At 36.8% G+C, this 24314-nt stretch overlaps 1 protein-coding gene across 1 annotated transcript in view; it reads left to right on the plus strand.

The window, feature by feature from the left end:
* Positions 1-1374: 1374 nt before the first annotated feature.
* LOC134575459 (alpha-2-macroglobulin-like protein 1) overlaps positions 1375-24314 on the plus strand; it is an 81713-nt gene continuing 58773 nt past the window's right edge. The window contains exons 1-9 of the mRNA XM_063434753.1: positions 1375-1485; positions 3235-3424; positions 4186-4345; positions 14048-14100; positions 16126-16146; positions 17073-17229; positions 17597-17681; positions 19865-19994; positions 24140-24254. Of these exons, the coding sequence (XP_063290823.1) occupies positions 1418-1485; positions 3235-3424; positions 4186-4345; positions 14048-14100; positions 16126-16146; positions 17073-17229; positions 17597-17681; positions 19865-19994; positions 24140-24254 (979 nt within the window). The 5' untranslated portion in view covers positions 1375-1417. The remainder of the gene's footprint in view (positions 1486-3234; positions 3425-4185; positions 4346-14047; positions 14101-16125; positions 16147-17072; positions 17230-17596; positions 17682-19864; positions 19995-24139; positions 24255-24314) is intronic.

The following is a 24314-nucleotide window of genomic DNA, read 5'->3' on the forward strand; positions in this document are numbered from 1 at the left end:
GTTTGGATTTTTTGGCATTCATACATCTATAAGACCGCAAGACAGGTATAGGTAATATCACATAGGTATAACCTCAGGTTTTTTCTGCAGTTGCTAGAGTACATTAGAGGGGCATCATAAGTATTACATTGGATAGGGTGAGCCTCCAATGTTTCACTCTTTGTCTTTTTGTTCCCAGTCCATTGGCTTTGTTAATTCATGCTGGGGGAATGACTTGGGGCATCACCACATGATTGATTTGATTCATGCAGTGAAACATGGTTTAGACAGATATTGTTTTCCACGTAAACTGAAAGGTGAATTTGATGCACAAAGACATGATTTATGAATCTCATTGACATATTTAATCTGGGCCTTCAGACATGCACTGATGAGTCTGTAGTTTTAAGGGAGAGCAGCCCTGGCCTAATCTAATCTGGTTGTTGGCTTGTGCCCTGTGAGTAAGATCTAGGGCAGGTTTAGGCAGCCTTTGGCACTCCAGATGTTGTGGACTACACCCCCCAAAATGCTCTTACACACATAATTCCGGCAAAACATCATGGGAGGTGTGGTCCAAAACATCTGCAGTGTCAAAGGTTGCCTATGCCTGATCTGGGGCATCCACAAAGCCATCTAAACATTAAGGTAAGAAAGCCAGGTCATGCATAATTCCAAATAGCTCTCCATTCTCCCTGTGCAGGGCACCACCAATTTGGCAAATATCCTCCACACAATCTTAGCAACACTGTATGAGGGTGCTTATGGTTGCATCCAAAGAGCAGGGTCAAGTTATCTAGCAATAATTAGTACATGCTTTGAGATTGATTTTCTAAAACTAGATATGAACAGCTGGGTTAGGTGAAGTTGTATATCTGCTGGTTGGAATCAAATGGAAATTTTGAATTGAACCAAAACATGTCCAGACAAAGTTTTCTAAAACAAAACAAAAGTTTGGAAAATCACAACTGTAAAATGTTTAAAGAATGGGAATTTTTTTGCTGTGCACAAATCTACAATATAGTCCATGTCTTTGCAACCCCTATATTGTACATTAAAGCATCTAATAGACCATCAGAAATACAATAAAGCTTGTAGTTCCTATTAGAAAAATTGAAAACATTTGACTGTATTTTTGTCATTTCACATGTTGCAGTCGGTAAATAATGCTGGTGAGTTTGTTAATAGTTTTTAGAACATGTGTCAAAGGTGAAATAATTGATAATAATATTAGGTTATTGGCATGAGGAGAAATATGCTGAAATACTACTCAGGTGCCAAATGAAACTCTACACTGTGCACGTATATGATGTCCTCAAGTGTCCTACAGTGGCAAGGTCATTATAAGGGGAGGTCCACATTTCATTTCTGTCCTGGATGTTATAAAAAGGAAGGCTATTTTGAGTTTGTGAGCACAGACAGTGTGGCTGTGTGACGCAAAATGCAGCTTCTTCTCCTGTGTGTTTCCCTGACCATCTTGTGCTCTGCAGCTGAGGAAAAATCTGAACCGTAAGCTGAGTTAAACTATGTATCTGTGTCATAATACAAAAGTATCAATCTAATGAGCATATTCACTACACAGAGATTTATATATCATTTGTAGAGAAATGGTCCAGGCACTCCGATGCTCTCAAGGCACTTTATTAGAACACTTTGATCACTTTGTTCTAATAAAGTGCCCTGAGAGCATTGGAGTGCCTAGACCATTTCTCTACAACTGGTATCTAGATGCTGGGCTGGTGCTGGGCCAGGGTCTGGTAAAGCACCAATTTAAGCTTATGTGATTTGAGTGCAGTTCCTTTTATTGTTTTTGTGTAAAGAGAGCATTATGGCAAAACGACAATTTGTGCAATGTAGTACTAATTTAAAAAACCTTCAGTTAAACTACATACGCAATGCAAATGTTGTGGTTGAATTTTTGCAAATTAGTTATAGATTTATTGCAAATCACTCTTCAGTAAGTAGACAGTTTATATAAGTTGTAGCACAGGACATACACATATCATATGACTTTAATTTTAAGATTTTTGAATATCTTTCAGCAGAACTAGTAATCATTCCATATCTGCAGATGATTCACAATTATCTTGAAGTTTAACATATATCACCATATAATTATCATACACAATTATGTAGAAATTGTGCTTTTCAGATGATAACAAAAATTTTCCATCTTTGTAACTATAAACCAAAGACACAAGCAAGCAAGATGTTTATGAACATACAGGATTATGACTACAAAGGTCGAAGATGCATATTGTCGCCCCTCCCCAACCAAAACAAAATGAATCTTCACTGGTGTGCCTCTTAACCTCCCTTCTGAATTACTTACTCCATTTTGTGTTTTTTTATGCCCTCTTTTAAATACTTTACCTTTTTGAGTGTACCCCTTTGGTGTATCGTACCCCCCTTTTTCCCTTTGTGTTTCTAACCCCCCTTTGTGTGTCTCTTTACCTATAGACCCTTTATGTGTATCTTACTTCCCTCCAGCCCCTTTGTGTGTCTCTTTCTCCTCCCAAGCCCTTTGTGTTTCTTACGTATACCCCCCATCCCATTGAAAGTAATCAAACTATTTTAGAACTGTCTGACTTCTTCCCTTACGTCCATTGCATGCCACTTAAACACCTCTACTACAGCTCCATTAAACAATAAGCTCCCGTTTTGGAGTTTCTGCAGCTGATCACTCCCAGACAATGGTCAAAGTTCTGCACAATCAAAATTGCCCTGGCTCTGCTGTAGCTGTAGTGAAGGGAAGGAGCAGGGCTTGGTGGACCCCAGGTAAAAGGTCAAACTGTTCTAAAATGTGTTAACTACTTATGTGACAGTTCACTGCAGTGGTTATAGTGCTCGGAGTGTTCATATAAATAAACGGACAGAATGACAAACAGAAAATTTTAGACAAAATAATATTAAAACTGAATAAGAAATAAATATATAAATTTAGGATGGATGGAAACGTGGGCTCAATGTTTTTAGAAGACAAGAATAAAGTCTTAAATTGAAAGAGGTCATCGGCAGAGAATTCTGAACGTAATCATTTGATAAAATAAAACAGATTATTATCAAGAAAGCATATGGAAATATTAATATTTTTTTACAGTATGAAGCTTGGCTTCTGTGTGTGTATAGAAACAATTACTGTACATGCCAACTAGCAGTGCCTTCAGATCTAGATTGACATCTCAGGTGCCCATCCTGGAGCCTAAACTTGACACAAATGAAAAATATAATTGTTGTTCCCCCTTTGTTTGCTTGCAGTTACTATGTAGTAACAGTTCCAGGCCGGCTAACATATCCTTCCGAAGATAAAGCATGTGTGGTTTTTGAACATCTGACTGGGGCAGTAAACTTCAAACTGGAATTGCATGAAGTAGATACTGACCGGGTCGAACCGCTTGTGGATGAAAAAATAGAGGGCCACGATTTTTCCCAGTGTTACACCTTCCATGTGAGTACAGTGTCCAAAGATTGTAATGTCCCAGCAAAACTTAAAAAACAAAAATGATTATAATATATTAAAATAAAGCCCTAAATTGTATCTACCAAATTATATGACATATGATTCTGCTTTTATTTCCTCAAAAGCTAAATGTGTCTCTGAATCATTCTCTAATAACAAAACTGATGTAAATAAACTGGCATATAGCATCTGAGCAATGAAAAGAATAAAAAAAAAAGTCCTACTATCACTACTTTGCATGATGTAGTCTGATCAAATGAGATCATTAGACAGGTTTCTAATTAATGAATGCACAATGTAAAGGGCCACCCATACTATTATAACCTACCAACTTCATTTACATTGTAACTTATTAAAATAATGTACACTAATAGTAATGACTTATTTTATGGTCCTGTTAAATATTTTACCCTTTAGCATTTTCAAACATTTCTTTCTGTATCTGAATCTGTATCGTTCTTTTTCTGTAACATTTTGTAATAAATGTAATTGTGTAATGTTCATTTAAATTTTGGTGAGATTATATGTAATGATCTTTAAAACCTGTTAGATTCATGTATGTTGTGACACGAAGAATTTCAAATGGTCCACCATTTACCTGAATGGAGATTCCATCACACCCGAATGGCTAAAATATGATAAAAACAAAAGATCATGCTGTAACTTCACACTTGCCCAAAAAAGGAGAAAATGGTGAATGTATTTTCTGTGCTGGGACAGTATCTGAATGAGTTTGTGTGTCTCCATAGGTTCCTTCCGTATCAAACCATTATAATTCCTGGCATTTCCACATGTATGCAGAAGGGGAGAACCTCAAAGTCAATGACACCAAGCATGTGGCAATATTTAAATTGAGTGATACGAGCTTCATTCAGACAGATAAACCTATTTACAAACCAGGACAGACAGGTACGGCTCTCTTTTTAAGGATTTATTTATTATAATCCATGTACCAAAACACTGTCAGTAATATTTGCTAAAGTGAGAATTTAAAGAGGACTTCAAATTGAAGGCCAGAATAGTCAAGGTGAAGCATAGAGATTTTTTTTTCCAGTTGACTATTTTGATCTTACATTGTAAATATCAGTTGTTATAGTAAAAATGCTGGATATTGAGCTATTACTGGCACAGTCAGCATGTAAAACATAGTGACTATGCATTATATCAATGTACATTACAATATAGAGTGAAGAATATGAAACTGATGTGCGGTGTGGGAAAAGTGGTGCTACACCTAAAGTGGTTTTCAAAGTCACACAGGGCAGTGCTTTTCACATCCTGTAACAGCATAAATAACATCCAAAAAAACAATAATAAAATCTCTTTTGCTAACTGATGTGCAGGGTGTGAAAAGTGCTGCCACACCAATAGTGAACAGTACATTTAATATCTTGCACAATAAGATAAAAACCATTTTAAAAAAATAAAAAAAATCAGCTAAACCAGTAGATCTCAAAGCAGTCCTCAAGACACCCCTACCAGTCCAGGATGTAGGAATTACTCAGTTGTGCCTAAGGTGTTTTTAGAAGAAGAAAAAAACAGGACAGGTTTGGGAACCACTGAACTAAACAATGCCGTCATTTATTATCCTTAATTAGAGAATTCCAAATATGGGTACCTACTAGCTATCTACTAAATTGCACTCTATTGTGGTATCTTTAAATTGGCAATACCCCTTAAGGGTACCAAATTATGGCGTCATCTACTAAACAGTGCTGTAATTTAGTATTCTAAATTGGGAAATGCCACATCAAGTACTAAATTAGGGGAGTAATCCACAAATCAACACCCTTATTTTGTTTCCCAAGTAGGGGAACCTCACATCAGGGTACCACATTATGGGAGTCATTTACTAAATAGAGAGAAAAAACGGGTCGCAAGAGTATTCTGAGAACGGACAGCAGCTGAAATAGCCTGCCCTTCGGTGGGTCCCCGCTCAGAACTCAAGCTGGTTTTAGCTCATCTTGTGCCATTACAGAGAGAACATATCTGAAGCATATCAGACTGGTCCCACCCATACGGGCAGTCCAGATCCGAAATGCCAGCAAGTTCTCTCTGCACGAGAGATACAGCAACCCCAGACGATCGTTTCAGCCTTGTAAGGCATCATCAGTGAGGCATAGCTGATATCTCTCTAGGCACCGTGAGCGATATTAGCCTAGAGAGATATTAGCTATGCCTCACTGATGATGCCTAACAAGGCTGAAACGATCGTCTGGGGTTGCTGTATCTCTCGTGCAGAGAGAACTTGCTGGCATTTCGGATCTGGACTGCCCGTATGGGTGGGACCAGTCTGATATGCTTCAGATATGTTCTCTCTGTAATGGCACAAGATGAGCTAAAACCAGCTTGAGTTCTGAGCGGGGACCTACCGAAGGGCAGGCTATTTCAGTTGCTGTCCGTTCTCAGAATACTCTTGCGACCCGTTTTTTCTCTCATTTACTAAATAACTCCCTAATTTGATATTCTACATCAGGGTAATACATTAAGGGAACCATCTTCTAAAGAGTGCCCTAGATTGGTTACATAAGTATGGGAACTTCACATCATGTTACCAAATTAGGGGATCCATCTACTAAGCTGTCCCTTAATTTGGTACCCTGAGTAGGGAAATCCTACATCAGGGTTCCAATTTAGGGGAACCATCTACTAAACAGCTTCAAAATAAAAAAATAAGGAAGGTCCTCTTTAGTTAACTTACTTAAATGTGCTCTTTCAGTTGCTTAGTAGATAAGTCCCTACTTTGGTATGCTTAATTATGGCAATCTAATTAGGCTAATTAGGGAGCCATCTACTTAATAGCCGAAAGATCAAAATTAAGATTAAAAAACATTATTTTTTTTCAGTTGCTTAATATATTTCATTTACTTGCTATCCCCTGAAAACTAATGGTTCCGAAACTTTCCTGCTCAATTCATACACAAAACTTTTGTGATTGGAAATTTAGGATGCTGCTGCTTACGAATTCCAAAATTGGATTAGTACAACAACAAATACACATGTCTAGTTATACACAAGAAAAAGTAAAGGCAACCTAGACAAGTAATTAGTCAAACATGACCTTCTATATGGCTTTCAAATAAGTTATTAATAATAAAAAGGTGCCAATGTAAATAATACCCTAATTCAGAGTTTCCAAATCCAGTCCAGGATTTAGGGACTACCCCATACCAGTCCAGGATTTAGGGTTTACCCCCTACCAGTCCAGAATTAAGGGATTACCCTCTACCAGTACAAGATTTAGGGACTACCCTCTATCAGTCCAGGAATTAGGGATTGCCCACTACCAGTCAAGGATTTAGGGACTACCCTCTACCAGTCCAGGATTTAGGGATTACCCTCTACCAGTCCAGGATTTAGGGATTACCCTCTACCAGTCCAGGATTTAGGGATTACCCCCTACCAGTCCAGGATTTAGGGACTACCCTCGACCAGTCCAGGATTTAGGGATTACCCTCGACCAGTCCAGGATTTAGGGATTACCCACTACCAGTCCAGGATTTAGGGATTACCCACTATCAGTCCAGGATTTAGGGATTACCCTCGACCAGTCCAGGATTTAGGGATTACACTTGACCAGTCCAGGATTTATGAATTGCCCTAATGTGTCTAAAGTTTTTTTTTTCTTTTTCTAAAAACACCTTAAACACAACGGGGTAGTTCCTAAATCCTCGACTGTTAAGGGGTACTTGAGGACTGGGTTGGGAATCACTGCCCTAATTGAATGGGGTAAACCAATCCTGTCATAAATACTTTCTACTTGTAGGTCTGGTCCTGATATAAATCGATACAAACTTTACACTGTGTGTCCTTATTTAAATACTTACTATATTTTTATTATCAATACCTGATTTTTACATCATATAAATGGTTGTTTTAATAATTAAATAAAGACAAATAATATTTCCTGTTAGAGAAATATATATGGGTGGATTGGCGCTATTAGTAATAATATAAAAGGTAAACAGCAACTACCCCCAAGTGCAAAACAAATCACCCAAAGGCACTATACAAATGCAATAAGTGATAAAAGACAAAACAGGAGGGGGGTGCTATACATATAAGACCACAGTAATATACTTATATCTGTACATAGGTAATTCTGTCAATGATCTACAGGATCAATCTAGAAAGATAAACATAATGTACATAGCATAATACTGTTTGGCAAAATAGTAAATAGATATTGTCTGGTATTGGGTCACTCACGATCTCCAAAGCCTATTATAGCAGGCTTAGACTGTAACAGCTCCTCAAAAGTCTTGCAGACTATGTTGTCCAGCGGACTCAGCTTTTAGCCGTTTTTGGATATTTTCCCCGGTCACACCACAGCTCCAATAGCCAAGTGGATAAGAATAAAGGGATTTATAAAAAAAATACACTTAACAAAGTAGTATAAAAATACAGGGCACAACGCGTTTCGACTTCCGTCTTCTTCCAAGGTGCATACAGTACGGACGATTTCAGTCTCTTTAAATAAGTCCGGTGAGGCCGGCATTCCCGGGCAAATTTAAAATGTTCTTCCGTGTTGTGACGTCACTTCCGGGTTCCGTCGACGTGACTTGCGTCAGTGACGTCATTGCGGATCAGCTCGTGTTCTGATCTTTAACCCAGATACTGCTATATTCTGACGCCATCTTTAAAAGTGGCAGCTTATTTTAAAGAGTCCACTTGTTAATAGGAAAAAATAGATCAATTTAAAATTCATCAATCCACATCTCTTATGTACAAATGGAAGCAAGTCCAATTTACAATAAAGAAATTATTTGTACATCTAATTCAAACAAATTATGTCAATACATTCCACAACATAAGTGGAGAACACATATGGGAAAAACTGACTTTTATCCAAAGAATCCTAAAAAATAAATAACAAATGTTTTCCAAAATTCCAATGGGAAAATATATTAAAATACAATATGTAATAATAAAATATAATATATTAATATAAGGGGAAAAATAAAAGTTTTAAACTTCAAAAAGTGGCTGATCTGCTAAATGAGGGCTGCCATCTCGAAGTCCACGTTGAGTCCACATGGAGTCAGTGTCTCCAAATCAAAGATCCATCTCATTTCACTGTGACTCAACGTGGACTCAATCTGGCCTCCCCTCCAATGGGGTTTAATAGTCTGAATCCCATAAAAATTAAGCCCTACAGGATTCCCGCCATGGGCATTAAAAAAATGTGAGGAAACACTGTGTTTTAAAAAACCTCTCCTTATGTTGTAGATGTGTTCACGTATCCTTGTTTTTAGATTTCTTGCTGTTTTCCCCACATATTGGAGTCCACAGGGACACGTGAGTAGATACACCACATTTTTCGTGTGACAAGTAATAAAAGAATTAATCTTAAAATTAACAGAGCCAATCCTAGATTTAATAACTTCTATTCTTTTTGGTTTCTTTTTAAAATTTCTACAGCCCATACATTCTCCACAGTAATGGAAACCTTTCTGCAGAGCTTTATTAGAGGTTAAAAAGTTCTCTTTGGGCTTTGGTAATTCTAAATAACTGGTGGTTAATTTCTGTTTTAGATTGCAAGCTCCTCTAAAAATTAGCCTGAGACTATCATTGAGGTAAGGTAGAATTTCTTCATCCTGTTGCAGGATGTGCCAGTGTTTGTTAAGAATTCTTTTTAGTTTCCCATGATCTTGATTATAATTACATATGATAGGTATTTTGTCATCTTTCTTCTCTAATGGGGTTTTGGGTTTATATTTTAAAAGGGTATCTCTTTCCATATCCCTAACTTGCTTTATCTCCTGGTCTAAAAAATTGTCACAATATCCCCTATTTATAAATAGTTTTTTCAACAGTTGAGTTTGAGAGTCGAAGTCTTCTATTCCTGTACAATTTCGTCTCATGCGTAGAAACTGGCCTTTTGGTATATTGTCTAGCCAAGGGCGAAAATGACAGCTCTCTTTGTGGATATATCCATTAACATCTACTGGTTTTAAGAATGTGCAGGTTTCTATGGTGTTATTTTTAACAAAAATTTCCAAATCCAAAAAATGAATTTTTTGTTGACTATATTCTTGGGTCAGCTTTACATTCCACTCATTAGAGTTTAGAAAATTAAAAAATTCCAAAAAGGTGGAGTGACCTCCCCTCCAAATAATAAAAATATTATCTTTGTACCGTCTATATAGGACCAGATTCGCACTCCAGTTATGCTGGGAATAAACAAAAGATTTTTCCCAATGGGCCATAAATAAATTCGCATAACTGGGTGCGAATCTGGTCCCCATAGTGGTCCCCCGGCGTTGCAAATAATAATCCCCTTCGAACCAGAAAAAAATGTTCCGAAGAATTAAGGAGATTCCCTCCATAACAAAATCTATTTGTTCCTTAGGGTACAAACCAGATATTTCTAAAAATGAGTAGTTGGCCTTGCATCCAATATCGTGGTCAATACAGGTGTATAAGCTAGTGACATCACAGGTAATGAATGCAAAGTCACTCTCCCATCTAAAATCTTTCAGTATTTGTAACAGGCTCATAGAATCCTTTAGATACAAGGGGTTTTCTTTTACTAGGGGTTGAAGAAGGGTATCTATGTATTTAGATAAATTGGAGAGAAGTGAACCCACTCCGGAGACTATAGGTCTCCCCGGGGGATTCCTAGCGTCTTTATGAAGTTTCGGTAGTACATAGACCACTGGAATTTTAGGAGACCTAATATTCAAATAGTCATACTCTTTTTTGTTAAGGATTCCCTTTAAAAGGCCTTGGTCTAAGTAATTTACAAAGATTTTTTGAATGTCTTGTTGGGGATTCTTATTTAGTTTGACATAAGTATCTTTATCGTCGAGTTGTCGATTAATTTCCGCCACATATTTATCCCTATCCATCACCACTACCCCACCCCCCTTATCCGCGGGTTTAATCACTATTTCTGGGTCTTTTCTTAAATTCTGTATTGCCAATAGTTCCAATTTGGTGAGATTGTTCTTTTTATTTGCCTTTATCTTTTTTATGTCTTTAATGCATGCTTTTTCAAAGACTTTCATCGAGTTAGATTTTAGATGGATAGGATAAAAAGTAGAAGGGGCTTTTAATTCTGTATGTACAATTTCCCTGATTTCTGTAGTACTAGGGTTTCCTATATTTGTTTTTTTGTCAAAAAATTTTTATGCACAGCTTTCTCGTGAATCGATTGATATCTGTGTATGCGTCAAATTGGTCGACATTGCAACTCGGAAAAAATTTAAAACCTTTTCCCAAAATTTTTATTTGATCATTATTTAAAACTTTTTTGGAAAGGTTAAAATTTTTTATCTCCTCATTATTTTCCCTCTTGGGTCTCTCCAATCTTTTTCCTCCCCTATTTCCCCTTCTTCTACCTCTCTGTATCTCCTTTTTGTAGGGACCGGAGTTTTCTCTAGGGATTCGTCCCAACGTTCCTCTAAAAAAGGTTCACTCCTCTTTTTTTCTATCTGGTTCAGGGGTTCAAAACGGTTGGATATAGGGATATCTCTCCTCTCTCTGATTGAGAATCTCTGATTGAAATCAGAGTTTTTATTCTTGTGGTTGTATGGGTTTCTTTTTTTATAATCATGATTTTGAGGGACTGTTTGAGTATTAAAACTCTGAGGATCACCATACCGGTAAATTCCTTCCCTTAGTTTTTGTCTTTTAACTTCTGTCCATTCTGGTGTAGGGTTATATGTCTTTGATGGTCTATTTAATATTTGATTAGGGACATCAGTATTTGTGTAGTATTTCCTTTCCTTTTGCTGATTGTTTTCTTTTAATCTAAAATTCCCTTGGTTAAAATTGTCTCTTGGTTTTTTTCTAACATTATTGGTGGCGTAATCATTAATGTCTCGTTGGTATTTTTTCTTTTTATTGATGATAATGATCGACTCCAACTTATCTAATTTCCCAATAATTGGATCGGAAATTAATTCAAAATCCCTGGTTCCAATATAGGGTTCCAATTTTACACGAATTTCTTTAATAATTTTATCCAAAACTTCTAAGTTTCTTTTCCTTTGTTCAACTATAATCTGCATCATGGTTATCGAGAAGGACTCCAAAGCCTTTTCCCATATATTCATTTTTTATCATCCCGATCGAACGTGGGATATTTGGTAAAGCGGAGACCCCTAGGGGTTATTTGGTCACTTAAGTATTTTTCCATCGTGAATACTTCCCACTTAATTTTTAATTCTTTAGTTAACAGTTTTTCCAATAATATACTAATTTCTTTCAAATTATCAGTAATTTTATATTTTTCTTGGGCTTCAACCTCTATTTCTTGGAAAATTTCATCTGTCCATCTTTGCATCTTTGCTCTTTTTTCAAAGATGTCCATAATGATCTAGCTGCCCTCACCCTGGTGATTTGAATAATAGCAAAAGACAAATAATATTTCCTGTTAGAGAAATATATATGGGTGGATTGGCGCTATTAGTAATAATATAAAAGGTAAACAGCAACTACCCCCAAGTGCCAAACAAATCACCCAAAGGCACTGTACAAATGCAATAAGTGATAAAAGACAAAACAGGGGGGGGGGTGCTATACATATAAGACCACAGTAATATACTTATATCTGTACATAGGTAATTCTGTCAATGATCTACCGGATCAATCTAGAAAGATAAACATAATGTACATAGCATAATACTGTTTGGCAAAATAGTAAATAGATATTGACTTCGACTCTCAAACTCAACTGTTGAAAAAACAATTTATAAATAGGGGATATTGTGACAATTTTTTAGACCAGGAGATAAAGCAAGTTAGGGATATGGAAAGAGATACCCTTTTAAAATATAAACCCAAAACCCCATTAGAGAAGAAAGATGACAAAATACCTATCATATGTAATTATAATCAAGATCATGGGAAACTAAAAAGAATTCTTAACAAACACTGGCACATCCTGCAACAGGATGAAGAAATTCTACCTTACCTCAATGATAGTCTCAGGCTAATTTTTAGAGGAGCTTGCAATCTAAAACAGAAATTAACCACCAGTTATTTAGAATTACCAAAGCCCGAAGAGAACTTTCTAACCTCTAATAAAGCTCTGCAGAAAGGTTTCCATTACTGTGGGGAATGTATGGGCTGTAGCAATTTTAAAAAGAAACCAAAAAGAATAGAAGTTTTTAAATCTAGGATTGGCTCTGTTAATTTTAAGATTAATTCTTTTATTACTTGTCACACGAAAAATGTGGTGTATCTACTCACGTGTCCCCGTGGACTCCAATATGTGGGGAAAACAGCAAGAAATCTAAAAACAAGGATACGTGAACACATCTACAACATAAGGAGAGGTTTTTTAAAACACAGTGTTTCCTCACATTTTTTTAATGCCCATGGCGGGAATCCTGCAGGGCTTAATTTTTATGGGATTCAGACTATTAAACCCCATTGGAGGGGAGGCCAGATTGAGTCCACGTTGAGTCGCAGTGAAATGAGATGGATCTTTGATTTGGAGACACTGACTCCATGTGGACTCAACGTGGACTTCGAGATGGCAGCCCTCATTTAGCAGATCAGCCACTTTTTGAAGTTTAAAACTTTTATTTTTCCCCTTATATTAATATATTATATTTTATTATTACATATTGTATTTTAATATATTTTCCCATTGGAATTTTGGAAAACATTTGTTATTTATTTTTTAGGATTCTTTGGATAAAAGTCAGTTTTTCCCATATGTGTTCTCCACTTATGTTGTGGAATGTATTGACATAATTTGTTTGAATTAGATGTACAAATAATTTCTTTATTGTAAATTGGACTTGCTTCCATTTGTACATAAGAGATGTGGATTGATGAATTTTAAATTGATCTATTTTTTCCTATTAACAAGTGGACTCTTTAAAATAAGCTGCCACTTTTAAAGATGGCGTCAGAATATAGCAGTATCTGGGTTAAAGATCAGAACACGAGCTGATCCGCAATGACGTCACTGACGCAAGTCACGTCGACGGAACCCGGAAGTGACGTCACAACACGGAAGAACATTTTAAATTTGCCCGGGAATGCCGGCCTCACCGGACTTATTTAAAGAGACTGAAATCGTCCGTACTGTATGCACCTTGGAAGAAGATGGAAGTCGAAACGCGTTGTGCCCTGTATTTTTATACTACTTTGTTAAGTGTATTTTTTTAATAAATCCCTTTATTCTTATCCACTTGGCTATTGGAGCTGTGGTGTGACCGGGGAAAATATCCGAAAAACGGCTAAAAGCTGAGTCCGCTGGACAACATAGTCTGCAAGACTTTTGAGGAGCTGTTACAGTCTAAGCCTGCTATAATAGGCTTTAGAGATCGTGAGTGACCCAATACCAGACAATATCTATTTACTATTTTGCCAAACAGTATTATGCTATGTACATTATGTTTATCTTTCTAGATTGATCCGGTAGATCATTGGCAGAATTACCTATGTACAGATATAAGTATATTACTGTGGTCCTATATGTATAGCACCCCCCTCCTGTTTTGTCTTTTATCACTTAATAATTAAATGTTTAGATTTTCTTTGCTTATATATTTCTATATGTCATTCCTTTCTATCAAGCTAACAGTTTATTATTTACATGTTCAGTTATATCAGTTCTAAAGCCTGCTTCTATTTTTGTGGTTTCTTTAGTGCAATTCCGTGTGGTAACTCTTAATGAGAACTTCCAAATATTGAAGGAAAAGGTAAGACTAATAGTTAGTGATAGGTCAATAGGTGAATATATGATTGACAGCTGTTCTCATTTGAATTCACTTCCAATAGCACAGATCTCTGTGCCCTGGCTGAAAGGCTATAGCAGCCACTCCATTGTTATAGCAGTCACTTAGAGCAAATGTGACCATAATAGGGCACGGATCTAAAGCATGGAATGTAGAGCTGCTACATCACTTCGCTGGCAAATGCATCACTTGTGATCCTTATTCTGACACCACTCAGTGCTAGGGTACAAAATATGACCTGCATCAGTTTATCTCAGAGATGCCGAATGTCTGTTGGATACTGTTTCCTTGTAGTATGTAAATGTGTTAACATGTTAAGATAATGAAAGATGATGCAAGAGTAATGGTTATTATCAGCTCACAACAGGTATTGCCTCTCAGGATAATTACCCAATTCTTTGTATCTTAATTATACCATAACCAATCTTGTTTATTTAAATAGCACTCTATCACTTTGAGATCTGTGACTTGTTTGCTACAAGAAACATCATTTTTGTTGCAGTTATGGTTTAATCCTAAATATTTTGTCACTATTGAGGACAAATTGTATATTTCAGTGATTTATCATTAAATACAAATACACCACATAGAATATCTATGTATGCCCTAATGTTACTTTTGCATATATTTCCTGTTAACTGGTATTATTATTGTTATTTATATAGTGCCAACAAATTTTGCAGTGCTGAACAATTGGTGGAATAACAGACATGTAGTCGAGTAGACAAGTTGGACAGACAGAGGGAGTGGGGTGTAGTGACACAGTAACAGAGGGATTGGGGGCCCTGCTCAGTGAGTTTACATGTTAGAGGGATTGAGGGCCCTGCTCAGTGAGTTTACATATTAGAGGGAGTGGGGTATAGTGACACAGTAACAGAGGGATTGAGGGCCTGCTCAGCGAGTTTACATGTTAGAGGGATTGAGGGCCCTGCTCAGTGAGTTTACATGTTAGAGGGAGTGGGGTATAGTGACACAGTAACAGAGGGATTGAGGGCCCGGCTCAGTGAGTTTACATGTTAGAGGGAGTGGGGTATAGTAACACAGTAACAGAGGGATTGAGGGCCCTGCTCAGTGAGTTTACATGTTAGAGGGAGTGGGGTATAGTGACACAGTAACAGAGGGATTGAGGGCCCTGCTCAGTGAGTTTACATGTTAGAGGGAGTGGGGCATAGTGGCACAGTAACAGAGGGATTGAGGGCCCTGCTCAGTGAGTTTATATGTTAGAGGGAGAGGGGGAAAGTGACACAGTAACAGAGGGATTGAGGCCCTGCTCAGTGAGTTTCCATGTTAGAGGGAGTGGGGTATAGTGACACAGTAACAGAGGGATTGAGGGCTCTGCTCAGTGAACTTACATGCTAGAGGGAGTGAGGTAAAGTGACACAAAAGGTAAGGGTAGGGCAGAAAAGTTGGTTGCTAGAATAAGAGCTTACTGGGGTTTTATTTTTTCACATGACAGTTGCAGGAGAGGTATCAGGGTGCAGGGACGGAAGTTGTTGACAGTTTAATTGATAAGCTTTTATGAATAAGTGAGTTTTCAATGATTTTTCTTGAGAACTGGAGACTGGCTTAAAGTCTAACAGAGATGGGAAGGGAGTTCAAAAGGAATGGTGCAGCCTGAGAGAAGTCTTGAAGGCGAGCATCAGAGTCGGGAGTATGAGCAGAGGATAAACGTAGGTCTTCGGCAGAGCGTAGGGGCCTCGACGGTACAAACTGTTAAGAAGTATAAGCTTATTATGATATTAGATACTGTCAAGGTTATAAACTATAGTAAAAAGTCAAATGAAATTCAAAAGTAATTTCAAATTCAAGACCAGAGTAGCTGAACTGAAAGCACAGCTGACTTAGGAAACGTTTTCTGTTCGTCTTTCTTGACCCTAAATGTAACATTTGCTTTGAATTCACTTTGAATTCTCACTTTTCGGAATAACCTCGTGTTTCTCGAGTTTCATTGATCTTCATCCATAACTTGTTGTTTTACTTTTCTTCTAGTTGCCGCTGGTGACAATCACGGTAAGAAGAATAAAAAGAATATATAGTAAAGTAAAATAAGAAACAATATAAAACTATAATAAAAACTCTTAATCTTCATCTATATCATATTTTTTGTACAAATTAACAAAACACCTGTCCTTCAACTATAATTCTCTATCTTTCCGACATCATTCCAACCCTTATTACTCTTATTTTTATGTTCTTTAAGATCACAACACAGTTATTGTATCTTACAATTTGCACCACACAAACAGGGTCTGATCTATATACTCAGTATTGTGAAACACAATATAAATATATACATTATAAATGATAAATTTGGTATACAATATACACATTTATTTTCCCACCCCTTTTTCCGGGTTGTGTATGTATATATATTTCTGCTGCTTTGTATTCCTCTTTTAGATATTTAGCTATTTTTTTCTGATGATTTTACCATACAAAATAAAACAAATTAGCACTATTACTAGGGAAAGGAAGATGCATGTACAATGTGCAAGATTTCTTAAGGAAAAATAAACATTTAGTTCAGAAAATCCACAACTCTGCCTATGGCGGAAAATGATGTCGGAAAAAGAGGCATACAGTTGCACTTTTATTTTATACCTAAAGTGCCATTATTTAAAATGACAAAGATGCACCTAATAAAATTGTTTGGAAGGGAGGAGCAGACAGCTAAAATGTGGTACAAACAAAATAATATATTGACATAACAGAAAACAATTGGCTGTAAAATAAAAGATTAAAAACAAGCAGGCTGTGAGGGTTGGCATTGTGAGAAAGTAGTTGGGATAAATATCAAAGCTTCTTCTAAACGATACCTAGTTTGCCAGATGGGAATTCTATAAACGGCCCAATACCAACTGCAATGACTCACATATTACTTCATGGTTTATTCACTTCACCTTGTCGTAAACATGTATCTCCCTCTACATCTACAGAATCCAAGTAAGAGCATTATTGCACAGTGGCTAGATGTCTCACCTGTTCAAGGAATTGCTGACTTCTCCTTCCATTTGGCTGATGAGCTTGCACTCGGAGAGTATAGAATTAACATACCTCGTCAGGCCCACAAAACATTTTCTGTGTCAGAATATGGTGAGTAATAAAACAGATAATCATATATTGATCACTGAGTACTGCAGTATCAGTAGTTAAGTGCAATTACTTTTTTTTTTTTTTTTTAAATCACTGATGTCTCCAAATATTTAAGAGGAAAAGACTTGTAAGATGTGTCAAGGTCTTTTTACTTTGTATAATATCCTTGCATTATCTAGCTAGCATGTAAAAAATGACACAAGGACCCAAACCACTGAGGCCTTGGAGGCAGGAGATACGTAGTGATTGACCACAGATCGTGGTGCATTTGAAAGGGAAGAAATCAGATGTCAGAAAATGTATGGCTTGTGATTGTGTGTTGGTAATTCTTACTTGTAAACCATCCTCAAAACTCATGTATTTTCAGAGTTGAAGAAGTTTGAACTTGATTTTCATATTCCCAATACTGTATCTCGAAAAGCTGATGAATTTACCTTAGATGTTTGTGGAAGGTAAGGCACAGCACAGAAAACATATTTTTATATAATTTTAAATAAATAAAAAGTCTGTTAAAATCAACTGGTGTAAGTGTACCGGTTTAGTTTCAATGTAACCAAAAAAAGCATGCTTAACCTGATGGAAAATGTCTAAAAAAGGATAAAAAACAAATATAGTGCAGACTACCTGAATTGGTGTAAAAAGCACAATAGGGGGTATAGGAGAGAACTCACATGTACCAGAGCCCTATCACTCCGTGCTCTGGGTTTGAAATGCTCCATTTGAGAGGGAAGTATCCCACACTGTAATATTCTATCTGCTTGTGTATAATTTATGTGACACTATGGTAAAGTGCAGCTAGACTGAGTGTTACCTTACCATCTCTATAGCGCTTACACACTTTTTTAGTTTCAATGTACCTTATTGTGGGATTGTTCTCTCTAAAAAAAAAACAACTTTATAAATAATTTAATTACAAAAATACAAATAAGCGAACATTGGATAGGTCACTCTTACAGGATTATTTACCAAAATGAATTCACACAGAATTTAAAATTTAAGGCCATAGTAGCCAAACTGAGAGCGTAGCTGACACAATTTTTTTTCCAGTTTAGCCATTTTCACCTAAAATGTGAAATTACTGTAACTTTGCATTATTTCATTACTAAATAACCTTGTAAACATTTGGTCATTATCACACTGTTTACCAAATGCTTGTGACACTGATACATGGTGGGAAACCTATAATGACTGGTCATTAGCAGTTTGCAATTCTTTTGACACCTAGAATATAACAGAATGCTTATGAAATCATGCCCCAAGAACCCCCCCTAGTGGCTATATGAAGCAAAACATCAATAAATAAATAAAACATTATACCTATGTCCCCTGCATTTAGTGTAAAATTGGGTTTCATAAACTAAGAAACTAAGAAAATTAGCAATGTTGTTTTCCCAGCCAAGTCAAACAATGTACAAAAATAAGCTCTGTGCTGAAACTCCCACTACTCCTGTGCAGCAGCAATGACCCTAGTACACATCAGCCTCAAATCAGCCTCAATACATACAATAACAACCAAAGAAAAAGTTACCTGCACACTATCCAAATCTCTGCACATTTAAATAACTGGGGGGGTTTAATGTCACTCCACCTGCCAGCAATGTAAATGAAAGCATGTAATATATAGCAATCATGTAATATAACCATCATGTAATATAACCATCATGTAATATAGCAATCATGTAATATAGCAATCATGTTATATAGCAATCATGTTATATAGCAATCATGTTATATAACCATCATGTAATATAGCAATCATGTTATATAGCAAACATGTAATATATCAAGCAAGTGATGTAGCCAGCATGTGATATAGCCAGCATGGAATATAGACATTATGTAATATAGCAGCATATAATATACATTCACCAATAATAGCCTTGGTGCAGTACTGACTCTGAAGATTCCTTCTTTCTGTTGTGGCACGTCTCACTATCTCAGAGTTCGAATGAAGAATGTCGCTTCCATACATCCCAAATATAGTCCTGCTAGCATCCCCTGTACAGCTCCCCAGTGCACGCTGAATTACCAGTGCATTCCTTATATATAAATTAATTTCCCCTACCATTATCCAAAATAATTTCTTCAATTTATTTTCACCAGTTTATCTCTCAACTTTCCCTTCCTAACTTCTATCCCAGCCTCAGTTGTCTCCTAATTCAATTCACTATCATTAACCCCCTTAATAAGAGCAGTACACCAGTGTTATGCAATTTGATTAATCCATTGTCCACAAATCTGTGTGTCTGCCATTTGTGGGCAATAGTGACAATGACAGTTAATATGTTCCAATTATATGTAATTTTGAGCGGCAATATATTGATGTATTTTGTTTTTATTTTTAGAGTATAGAAACAGCCCATAAAACACATTTATGGGAGTACTATTGTACCTATTTTATTGTTACCTACCTATGCCACATTATCTTTACCACTCACCCAATACACCTTTCCCCCCATATCTCTCCCCATTCCCCTCACTCTTGGGTTTCTCCCATGCCATCTATTCTTTGTGTTTCCTTCTATGTCCCAGGACACATGACATATCGTATAAAATGACTTCCTCCTTATTCTTGTACCTCTATTACTTTCTAGCTTGTTAACAGTTTTTTAAATGTCTATACTATCCTCTTCAGATACACCTTTGGGAAGCCAGTTAAGGGCTCTGTAGAAATCTATGTCTGTAAGAACTATGTCATCCCATTCGATGATGATGAAATTGATGATGAAGAACGTAATGATTGCCATCATATAAGTGATGCAAAGGTAAGAATTGTATGCAACTGTATTATTGTTTCCATTACTATTGGGGATGTACTTTGATATAGAAGTTTCAGTCAAAATAAAAAATACCTCAATGCTTGGAGTTTGACAAGGTCCAGTGCAAGTATGTACACAGTCAGAACACAGCTCTCGCTGACTTGTACAGAATGAGCAGGCATTATGTACTCACATTGTACAAGTACTCAGAAGGCTGAATGGGGAAAAATATATTTAATGTGGGAAGGAAATGGAGTCTGCCGGGTATGGGAGATTTCTTACCAAATAAGAAAAGCATTTAAACAGTTGTAGCTTCACAGCAGTATACACTCCACAATAAACTGAAGTAGGTATGGCTCCTGGAGTATTCCATTAAGTTAAGGAAATAATTCTCCAACCTTAACTCCTCTCTCTCTCTCAACCATACTTGGTCTATGCTTTTCACACCTTCAGGCCTTCTCCACTGCTACTGAGCAGGAGATGGCTGCACTTCTACTTTATTCTTGCCCCAACACTTCTCCTCTTGATCCCATTCTATCTCTCTACCCTTGTCTTGTATTATCCTTAACATATATCTTCAACTACTCTCTTTTTTCTGGTGTTATCCTTGCTACCCTTAAACATGCTACTGTCATACACATCCTAAAAAAATACATTAATCTGAGGAAGCATAGTGTCGCGGTTATATGACCCAACATACAGAATATAAATCCACCAAACTGGGACAGAGAAAGTACCTTTAACAGTCCTTAGAGTGGTCGGTCCGAAATAAAATATAAATAGGAACGTCAAAGCTAGCAAAGGTCAAGGAGAGCCAGAAATCACAATAACAAAAGCCAAAACTGGGTCAAGGAAGCAAGAAATACAGAATAGCTGGGTTAAATATAAAACAAGACAATAGACAGAAATATAAAGACACTCATGGGACCTTCATCCTTCTGAGGTCGATAAAATGAGTACCATCAATTGGGTAATAATAACATCTGTTACTATTCAGCTGTTGATTTGGTTAATACCGAGAATATGTGCTGAAAAGTGCTTTGAGTCCCACTGGGAGAAAGGTGCAATATAAATATTATTATAACAGGACTCTGTGATTTGGGCTAACTAATCTTTTATAGGTTTGGGTGTGTTACTGGAGTGAGATGGAATCTCAACATCTTTAAAATACTGCACATTTTGAAAAACAAATACAACTTTGATTATGTGTCGGACAGCTATAAAAATCCACTTCAGACTGAGGAAGAAAGTTATATGGTTTGTACTAGGTCAGGTTTAGGCAACCTTCGGCAGTCCAGATGTTGTAGACTACATCTACCATAATGTTCTTACAAACATAATGCTGGCAAAGTAACATGGAGGATGTAGTCCACAGCAACTGTAATGTCAATAATTGCCACCCTTATACTAGATTGTATGTAATGATAAAACACGTACGCTAAAGACACTCTATGAAGCTTGACGGGTTATATCCTAACTAATGTAGTGATTGGCATTTAACTGGTCCCCTTGAATATAGACAAAGGACATTAAAGTACTAATGGGATATTTTATTAGTGCAGTGGCCAACGCTTTATTAATATACTCTTATAGAACATTATGTTATTTATCAAAACATTTTCAACTTTTTTAGACTTGATGGAAAAAAAAGGTTTAATATCCATAAAATGAATTATTAGCACAACAATCTCCTTTACAAAATATATATTTTTTGCATTTGCAAATGTCATTGCTGTAGTTGTATTTGCAGAATTCAATAATCATTTCATATTACATTGTATCATGCATCATTTCATATTACATTGTATCATACATCTTGATCTGGAAAGAAATCATACAGTTGTAATCAAAAGTATTCAACTCCCATTGAAGAATCAGGTTTATTGTGAAAATGTGCAGACTTTCAGCTGTTTGCAATGAACAAATCAAACAAACACAATCGGAAAAGCACAACATAACAAATGCAAATTTCCCCAAATTCAACTGGAAATGCAACTTCAAATGACTTGCCCAGTCTCAAAATTATTCAACACTCCGAATAGAATCCCTCACAACAGCACAAATATGCAAAACAGGTGTTGTCTCAAGCACACCTGATGCAACTAATCAAGGGCTTCATTAGTTGCACCAGGTATGCTTGAGCTGGAACACTTGAAATACCTAAACTAGCTAGGGATTTGTTGAGTCTCATGTTTGACTGCATATTGGAAATATGGCTAAGTCAAAAAAATGGTCCACAAAGTTAAGAGAAGAGCTCATCACCATTTACAAACAAGGAACAGGTTACTATGAGATAGCAAAGTAACTAAATGTTCCTAGAGACACAGTTTCAAGCATAGTTTGTAAGTTCAAAGTTGAAGGAACAGTGGTACACTGCCTGGACAGGTCAGAAAAAACAAAGCTACCAATGGTTGCAACCATATTTCTGTGAAGGCAGATTGGGAGAAACCCTTGAGTGACTGCAAAAGATCTGCAGCAAGACATAATGGCAACAGGCACTGAGGTTTCAGTTAGCACCCTAAGGTGCATACTAAATGCAGAAGGTTTCTATACCAGAAGTCCTAGACATACACCACTACTGACCCAAAAGCACAAGAATAGTCGGCTCCAATATGCTCAAACTCATATAAGTAAGCTACAGATATTTGGGGATTCTGTTCGGTGGAGCAATGAAGCAAAACTGGAACGTTTTCAGCCCAATGGATCAACTTTATGTCTGGAGGAAGAAGAATGAAGCATATGCTGAAAAGTACATTCTGCCTACAGTTAAGCATAGTGGTGACTCGGTGATGCTCTGGGGCTGCATTGCATCCTATGGTACTGTAAATTTGCAGCATGTAGAAGGCAAGATAGATTCATTGAAGTATCAGGAAATTCTAGGAGAAAATGTTATGCCATCTGTGAGGAAGCTGAAGCTAGAGCGTCATTGGACCTTCCTACATAACAATGATCTTGAGCATGCCCTAAATTCCAACATGGCTTGGTTGCAGAAGAATTCCTGGAGAATTCTACATTGGTCATCACAGTCACCTGACTTGAACCACATAGAAAATCTCTGCTGGGATTTGAAGAAGGTGGTTGCAGCATGCAAGCCCAAGCATATTACTGAACTGGAGGCCATTGCTCATGAGCAACGGGCTAAGATTCTTCATTGCAAACAGCTGCAAGTCTGTAGATTTTTAAAATAAACCTGATTTGCCATGGGGAATAAATTATTTTGATTACAACTGTATATAAAGGGAATGTACACACATATTTTTCAGGTATTATAAAATGCAATCGAGCAATAAGATGCTTTGCCATTGTATAGATGCCATGAGCACATCATATCACCAGGATCGGTGCAAGGATTTTGGACTGGACAGGCAAAGATGCCTGTATAAGGTTGTGTGTCTATTAACTCCTGTTTTGCCTCATTTACCCACCCTTTTGGTAATATTTTGTTTAGTTTACTCCTTTTTATGTCTCCTTTCCCATATTTGCATATTGTAAAATATTAATTATCTTGATTCATATTCACGTTTGTGTCTCTTACCACCTCATTTAACAGTTGCTTACTCCTCCCTGTGTCTGTTACATACCCTCCTAACCCTTTTGTCTCCTAGCCCCATGAGTCTATTACACACCCTTTTCCCTAACCCCTTGAGTCATTCCCCCTTGTGCCTCTTTCCATCTTGAGTCTTTAACCCCTCTCTGTGTCTCTTACTCTTACCTTTCATTGTGTATCTCGCGCTGTCTGTCGTATGTCCTCACAGTTTACAAAACAGAATCTTCTTTATTTGCTACCTGTCCTGAAAATAAACTGCTTGATGCTCATTTCCCTGACCCCTCCAGTCACAGTGAGCAGTTCCTTGTCAGACAGGGCAGAAAATGAACGCATGTTATGAAAAGGCTGCGTCATCTGGAAATTGTGCCACACGAGCTGGGACTTGATTGAAGTGGTTACATTACTTGGAGTAACCTTTTAAATTAGTAAAGCATTGCCAATATACATTTTCATTGAAATGTCAAATTCCATTGTATAAACTACATAGAGCAAACCTGATATTCACTCATATGTGAGTGCAGGTTCTCTTTAATATTTAATTAATACTTTCTTATTCAGTTTTTTGCTTGACTCAAAGTGTCCCACATTTCTTATTTATTTACAGACTGATGAAAAAGGCTGTGTCACCAAAAAGATTAATCTTGACTCTTTCAACTTAACAGAATACACGTATGTTTCACGTTTAACCGTTTCAGCTGCATTTAAAGAACATCACACAGGTAATTATTCTGACTATTCAGGTGATTCAATAGATACTTATTTTGAAAAGTAAAAATTTG

This window comes from Pelobates fuscus, chromosome 10 (genome assembly GCF_036172605.1).
Source record: "Pelobates fuscus isolate aPelFus1 chromosome 10, aPelFus1.pri, whole genome shotgun sequence".
Lineage (NCBI taxonomy): Eukaryota > Metazoa > Chordata > Amphibia > Anura > Pelobatidae > Pelobates > Pelobates fuscus.